The following is a 7397-nucleotide window of genomic DNA, read 5'->3' as shown; positions in this document are numbered from 1 at the left end:
ACGTTTTGGATCCTGTAATTTGTCTTAAAGTTTTCTTTTTTCGTTGATGTTAGTAATATCCAGTTCCGTTTCCCTTTCTTTTTGCTTATTTAATTGCGGACTTCGTTTAGGCTATCAGGTTTGTGCTGATCTGGTTTTGGCTGCTGTTAATTTACGCACAATCTGTCGTCTGTGTTTTAGTTATGGGAGCAAGTCCAGCATGACTTTGTCATCGATGGGTTTTTGTATTGTTGGTGTTTGTTGAGTCTGATATAAATGAACATTTTGTCAGGCAGCAAATGTTCAAAAGATGCTGTAGTGTGCGTTTATAAAAGCATATTTCAGTAAAACAGTGCATGTTTGATTTTATTGACATTGTTTTATTGTACCTGCCGGGGAGTAAATGATTGTCGTACAAAATGTGTTTGCACGACAAAAGTAACCACATTTTCAGCGCCTCCTGAAAAAAAACGACCAAATGCTCTATTCACGATTGCAGGTTAACGGCGACTGTCGAGCCGTGTGTGCACAGGCTTCATCTCCAGACATTTGGTCCAAAGGTTAGGTCTAAAAACCGCGAAGCTGCTGTCTGCGTGGTCTGGTGCTGAAGCATACCGTCCGACTGCCAGGACCTCTGCCAAATCCAGAGACATGGCGACGAACGGCACCAAAACGGATGGACAAGTCACAGAACTGAACGAGGTGGCCACTAATAATGACAAGCCCAAGTCACTGGACGTGAAACCCGAAAAGAAGAAAAAGGATTTGCCTGATAGAGAAACATGGGGGGGGAGATTTGATTTTCTCCTGTCGTGTGTGGGTTATGCAATTGGACTGGGAAACGTATGGAGATTTCCCTATCTCTGTGGAAAAAACGGTGGAGGTAAACATTATTTTCACAGCTAATTTAAGCAAATTGCACGGCCCATTCAGCTCCATGATGCACATAGTCGAGTTAACCTAAATGGCCGTGTCGATTACATGAACATAATGAATATCACACATTTACAACCCTAATTAATTGACGTTGTGCTGTGGTGTTTTAAGTAATGCGTCAGTGCAGTTTTAGCCTAAGATTGGTCATTTATTTAATGCATAACTTGATCTACTTTTGTCCATCCAGGAGCCTTCTTGATTCCCTATTTTTTGACCCTCATATTTGCTGGGGTCCCCTTGTTTCTACTGGAATGCTCCCTTGGCCAATACACCTCAATTGGAGGGCTTGGTGTGTGGAAACTGGCTCCTATGTTTAAAGGTATACTTCACTTAAATATTTCTCTAAAATTGTGTCTTGATACCAGGCCTGCCTAAAAAAAAGTATGGTATTTGGTGTTTTCATAGACATACTTTTGACTATCAGGATTTATGTAGGCCACTTAACACACATAGCCAATGAAAGTTTTACTACACTGCCTAATTAATTTCTGTATGATAGGTGTGGGCCTTGCAGCAGCTGTTCTGTCCTTCTGGCTTAACATTTACTACATTGTAATCATTTCTTGGGCCATTTACTACCTGTACAACTCCTTCACCACTGTAAGTATTACACAGTGAACTCACATGATTCATAAAAAAGCTGAAACCAGCATAGGGTCAAGGTTGTTATATATCAGTTCATTAGGAATTCTAGCCTGTGATACCTGTAAGAAATTTATAATCCATAAATGTGTCAAATAGGGGAAAAAACACTGCAATTTTTGTTTTACAGGATCTTCCATGGAGCACATGTAACAATCCATGGAACACAGAGAAATGTTACACAAACCACTCCATTGCTGATACCACCAACCTCACCAGTTCAGTGTTGGAGTTTTGGGAGTAAGATATTGACTGCTTTCTCTTGCTTTCACAACAGCGGAGCATTAAAGTATCCTGCATGCATCCCTGAAATACATAAAAGACAGCCTCCTCTGCTGCATGCTTATGTCCCTGTGTGTGTGTGTGTGTGTGTGTGTGTGTGTGTGTGTGTGTGTGTGTGTGTGTGTGTGTGTGTGTGTGCGCGTGTGCGTGTGTGTATAACAGTGTCATTGTTGCTCGCTCTGACTTATAGGCGCAACATGCATGAAATGACCGATGGCTTGGAAAAACCAGGCCAGATTCGAGTGCCACTGGCAATAACGCTGGCCATCGCCTGGGTCCTTGTGTACTTCTGTATCTGGAAAGGGGTTGGCTGGACAGGGAAGGTAAGATGTTTGCCAGATTTGGGTGTCCAAGACCTCTTATGCTATGATGGTTCCCAATAAGTAGTAGTATGTGACAGCAATGCAATATTAATCAGTCTAATATCACATCATCAATCATTTACACTGCAGTCAGGATTGTCTAGATTGATTTTAAAATAAGAGAAGAGACATCAAACACTCATGTTTAGTAATCCTACTCTGCCTCATGGCAGCTCCTCTAATTCCAACTCTCCTGACACCGTGTCTATACTGAGTGTGGATTCATGATAGGAGGAGCAACAAACAGCCATACGCTACAATCTGGTTTTGTCCTCTCCCTTCACTCCCTGCAGCTTCCCTCCCATGTGGTGCCACATTTCGAAAGTCTAGTGCATCACATGACCATGGCAAATACAATTAGTTTTGGTCACAAAAAAACCCATCCCCCTGCACACTTTTCTCACAAATTGCTTGCAGAGTGTCATACACCACACAGCCATTCAAAGTGAAGCTGCAGTGATTTCTTTACTGAATTATTGGTCTCTTTATCTGTTTTGTTTTTGTGTGTGGAAGAGACAGAAGAAATTAAATCTAGAACATCTTTACAACCCTTATGAATATTTCTGAATAGTGGGGGGATTTCAAATTTACAACCACTGTATGCATCATAAATTTACTTCAGATTCAATGGTGTTACCCTGCTGATTCTGCTGTCTCACACTGTATAGGTCGTTTACTTCTCAGCTACGTATCCCTACTTCATGCTGTTTATTCTCTTCATCCGTGGCGTGACTCTACCTGGAGCTAGAGAGGGAATTCTGTTCTATATCACCCCCGACTTTGCAAAACTCAAAGAATCGGAGGTAATGACATGATGATGAATGATATTATCATATGATTCATACCTATGTACTGCATGCCTGAGGTAGCATAGCTAGGGCCTCACACAGCTAAACGCTTGTTTCTTTGTCAGGTATGGCTGGATGCAGCTACCCAGATCTTTTTTTCCTACGGATTGGGATTGGGCTCACTTATAGCTCTGGGCAGCTATAACCCTTTCAATAACAATGTTTACAGGTAAGACTGGCCATGATTCATGAATAGAGATAATCTATTTGAAAGAGACAGAGAATGCTGCTGAATTTTATATAGCAGAGCAAATTTTAATAGCTGATTATTTTACTATATTATAGGCCTCTATTGAAAACCTCATTCAAGGATACTTAATAAGAGCTGTCGGTGTTTTTGGCGTTCTCCAAGTTGACAAAAAATCCTGGTGAGGCAGAGATGGTTCAATATAAAGATCTTAGTCACAATTTTATTATGATCTTATCCTTATCCAGTCCCACCTTCTTAGTTCTATCCACAAATATGTGCCCGTCCTCCTTTCTCGGGGCCCGGGCCAGTTATTGCAACAGAATATTGGAAAGAACATTGTTTTTAAGGTTAGCAAAATAAGTACTAGACTGTCAGCGTTATCCTGACCTTTTAATGGCTGCGTCCCAATCGAAGACTCTGTTCTCTGTATCTGTCAGCTACAGCTGCACTTGTGGAAAGCTCCAAGGCTCATTGTACAATGCTTAGAGTACAACAGTGCATGCAGAGGTTATGTGTTTAACTAGAACATACATACTAGGGATTTCTACCAGAGAGCCCTTGAAGTGTCTTGTAAATGTAAGTTGCTGGCATGAATATAATATTCTAAGGAGAAGGCAGTTTCTTGTGCGTGCTAGAGGAAAAAAAACAACAACGATGATTGTGAAGTGTTTTCTCCAGCAGCCTTATGGTTCTGGGTCACATAAACAATCAGTAAAATAAAAATAGTTGCGCTCATTTTGTGTGCTTGTTTCAAATGAATCCATCTTCTTTTACATATATATCTATGAAAAATACATTTGTATTGATTGTCATGGGTTCTTAAATGAGATCTGTTTATGTCTGTCATAAACAATAACGTGTGATTTTGTCAAACATCTGTATGATCAAAAGGAATTAATAGCAGGGATGCATTCTCACAGGGACTCTTTCAGTCTCTCCTGTGTGGACTGTTTTGAGGGAAGCTTGATACAGAGAAAAACATAAACGAGTCAACTTACATTTTTGACAACATGTCTATTTTGTATTTCCTCTCCCCAGAGACTCCATCATTGTGTGCTGCATCAACTCATGTACCAGCATGTTTGCTGGCTTTGTAATCTTCTCTATTGTTGGCTTCATGTCACATGTGACAAAGAGACCCATTGCCGATGTAGCAGCTTCAGGTAGGATAACATATACTGTATGCCTTTTTTTCTGTACTGGTTCTTTCCTCTGCACAAAAAAGTGCAAAATTAGTGACTGCGAAACACAGCATTTGTCACTTTTATGTGAATATATGTGTTTGCAGTCATAACAGAGTACTATGAGAATAACCCTAATGAAATATGATTTTCCCATTTACTATCCAGGTCCTGGCTTAGCTTTTCTGGCCTACCCGCAGGCTGTAACCGAGTTGCCTGTGTCTCCTCTCTGGGCCATTCTGTTCTTCTCCATGCTGCTCATGCTGGGGATAGACAGCCAGGTAAGGGGCTTGGAGATGATCTGCTCATGGGCTGACCTAAATATTTAAATGCAGGTACCTATCATGCAGCTCACCCCTGCTCTCTGTTGATAAGCATGCAATTTGCTTCTTGTGGACAGATATAGCTGAGCTTTGACATCAGCTGTCAAGTCTTTTCAACGCAACTTTATCACCTCCATGTGCCCGCAGGTTTCCCTGTCTGTGTGTGTCTTTCTTTTCTATATGATAATTGGGTTTGAATAAGGCCACAGAGACTAGAAAAAAATGTATACATGTAGCTATACACTAGATATGACCACCAGCTCTTCAAAGTAAAAGACCTATTCTAAATAGGGTAAATAGTCTTTGCATATCTGAGCTATTACCAAAATGGCTTCCAAGAAGTGGATGCTTGGTCATTCAGAAGATTGCGTTAGTGTTTCTGTCCCATGGTTTGGTGCACACTGCAACTCTTTGTCATTTGTCATCATCAGTTAGCCTAACCACTAAAATAAAACTTCTTTGGTGAAGAATACATTTTTCAAAATATTCACAGACCTCAACATATAATATATATATAAAAAAGATAAATATACTGAATTTATTTAAAAAAAATATTTGTGTCAAAGAACATAGTGATAGTGCACATAGTCACACTTACGCTTCATGCTGTTTCTATGATTTTGTCTTTCAGTTCTGCACTGTTGAAGGCTTCATCACTGCTCTTGTGGATGAGTTTCCCAGAGCTCTTCGGGGTAGACGAGAGATCTTCATCGCGTGTGTCTGTCTGGTGTCCTATTTGATCGGACTTTCAAACATCACACAGGTAAAGTACAGCAGGGGCAGCTCTCTTATGTTACCACTGTCAATTAATGGAACAGGATTAAACAAATGAGTAATAGAATTGAAAGATGTAATTAAAAGATACAAATCCATGCATCTACTGTATGTAGTGGGCAAGAGGCAATTTAAATTTAGACTTGTTCTTTTAATTGTATCAAATGCATTACCAGAATATGTTATCCTGTATTCTAACACTTATCCATGCTTCTGTAACCAGGGTGGAATCTATGTGTTCAAACTGTTTGACTACTACTCCGCCAGTGGAATGTGTCTGCTGTTCTTGGTCTTCTTTGAATGCATCTCCATATCCTGGTGCTACGGTGTGTATCATCAGTGTTTCATGCAATATAGCAGAACAGAACAAAATTATCATTCAGAAAATGCATTTTTCTTTAATTTTACAAATAAACTTAGTGAAATATCACATACATAAAAAGTCGGGGGAAATATGAAGGTTAGAAAACGTCACACCTATCCAGAGATATTTGCGCAGCTTCAAACACTGTTCTGCGTCAAGGTCATGTGTTCCACCTCACCGTCCTCATGATTATGCATGGCAGACCGGCAGCAAATTGAAATAGATTGGATATGAATATTTTGATCATAGATTCATTTGTCTCGCAGGTGTGAACAAGTTCTACGACAACATCCAGGAGATGATTGGCTACAGGCCTTGTATATGGTGGAAGATGTGCTGGCTCGTATTCACCCCTCTCATCGTCGGTGTGAGTACTCTGAACTAATACAACCGTACATCTAAAGTCATGACATGAAAAATGAGACAATAAATAAAGTCAATATTACCTGCCTACAGCCATGTCAGACTGAGACAGCGCTGCCTCTAGTCAGTGGTGTCAGGATGCATAAAGTGTCTCATGTCTCCCACAGGGGGTGTTCTTGTTCAGCGCCATACAAATGGTTCCTCTTAAAATGGGAGACTATGTGTTCCCAGGCTGGGGTCAGGGAGTGGGCTGGCTCATGGCGCTGTCCTCCATGGTTCTCATACCAGGATACATGATCTATATGTATCTCGGACTTAAGGGCACTTACAAAGAGGTAAGAAGTGAATTGTCTGTTGGGTTTGTTAGGTGAGCATAAAGTCTTGCTAGCTTGTGTTGCCAGATTTTTAGATCTATTCTGACTCTGTAAGATAACAAACCTTATATTTGTACACTTATGTAATTCATTTGCGTTGTGTTTCTCTCCCAGCGACTTCGGATAATGCTTCAGCCTCCGGCAGTTGTCAGACGACCTCTGGAGAATGGACCTGAGCAGCAGGTGGAAACCAACACCGCTAACTTACCCAGCCCTGCCAATCCAGCCAGTCCAGCTAGTCCTGCCAACCCAGCTCCCGTAAACCCTGCCAGCCCCACCAATCCAGCTCCTGTCAACTCAACCAGCCCCATGACCCCTACTAACCCAGCTCCTCCGCCAGCTAATCCAGCCCCCGCCGCCAGCCCAGTGAACCCAGCAACTAGTCCCACCACCATCACCATCACCACCACTACCACCACCACAGCCAGTCCGGCTAACCCCACCACCACAACTGTTAGCCCGACCAGCCCACCACCCAACCCAGCTAGCCCAACAGAGCATGTTAACCCCCCGAACCCAACAAGCCCCACCTCTAACCTGACCAATGCCGAGGCCAACGTGTAGTCAACAAAGAAACCCTCATGGAGCATGTAGACAAAAGAGAACATTAAAAAGGACTTCCAAGATTTTAATTGATTCACCTACCTCCAGGGGCAATATGTGATCAAAACAGATTTTCAAACCATGTTTAATTTTTCTGCATTTGTAAAACCAAGCCAATGATGTCTTATTGTTGGTTTGCATTCTGAAAACAATATCAAAGACTGTTAGTGTTCATA

General features: G+C 41.5%; 1 protein-coding gene across 1 annotated transcript; it reads left to right on the top strand.

The window, feature by feature from the left end:
* Positions 1-630: 630 nt before the first annotated feature.
* Positions 631-7182, top strand: LOC144520328 (sodium- and chloride-dependent GABA transporter 1-like). Its single transcript, XM_078254000.1, has 14 exons — positions 631-862; positions 1103-1234; positions 1415-1515; positions 1688-1797; positions 2030-2162; positions 2870-3004; positions 3115-3218; positions 4278-4402; positions 4589-4701; positions 5375-5506; positions 5741-5843; positions 6148-6248; positions 6412-6579; positions 6733-7182. Exons 1-14 carry the CDS (start codon positions 631-633, stop codon positions 7180-7182), a joined length of 2139 nt encoding a protein of 712 aa, XP_078110126.1.
* Positions 7183-7397: the final 215 nt, after the last annotated feature.

This window comes from Sander vitreus, chromosome 7 (genome assembly GCF_031162955.1).
Source record: "Sander vitreus isolate 19-12246 chromosome 7, sanVit1, whole genome shotgun sequence".
Lineage (NCBI taxonomy): Eukaryota > Metazoa > Chordata > Actinopteri > Perciformes > Percidae > Sander > Sander vitreus.
Note: the sequence above shows the minus strand (reverse complement) of the source record. Positions and strands in the feature narration are given on the sequence as shown.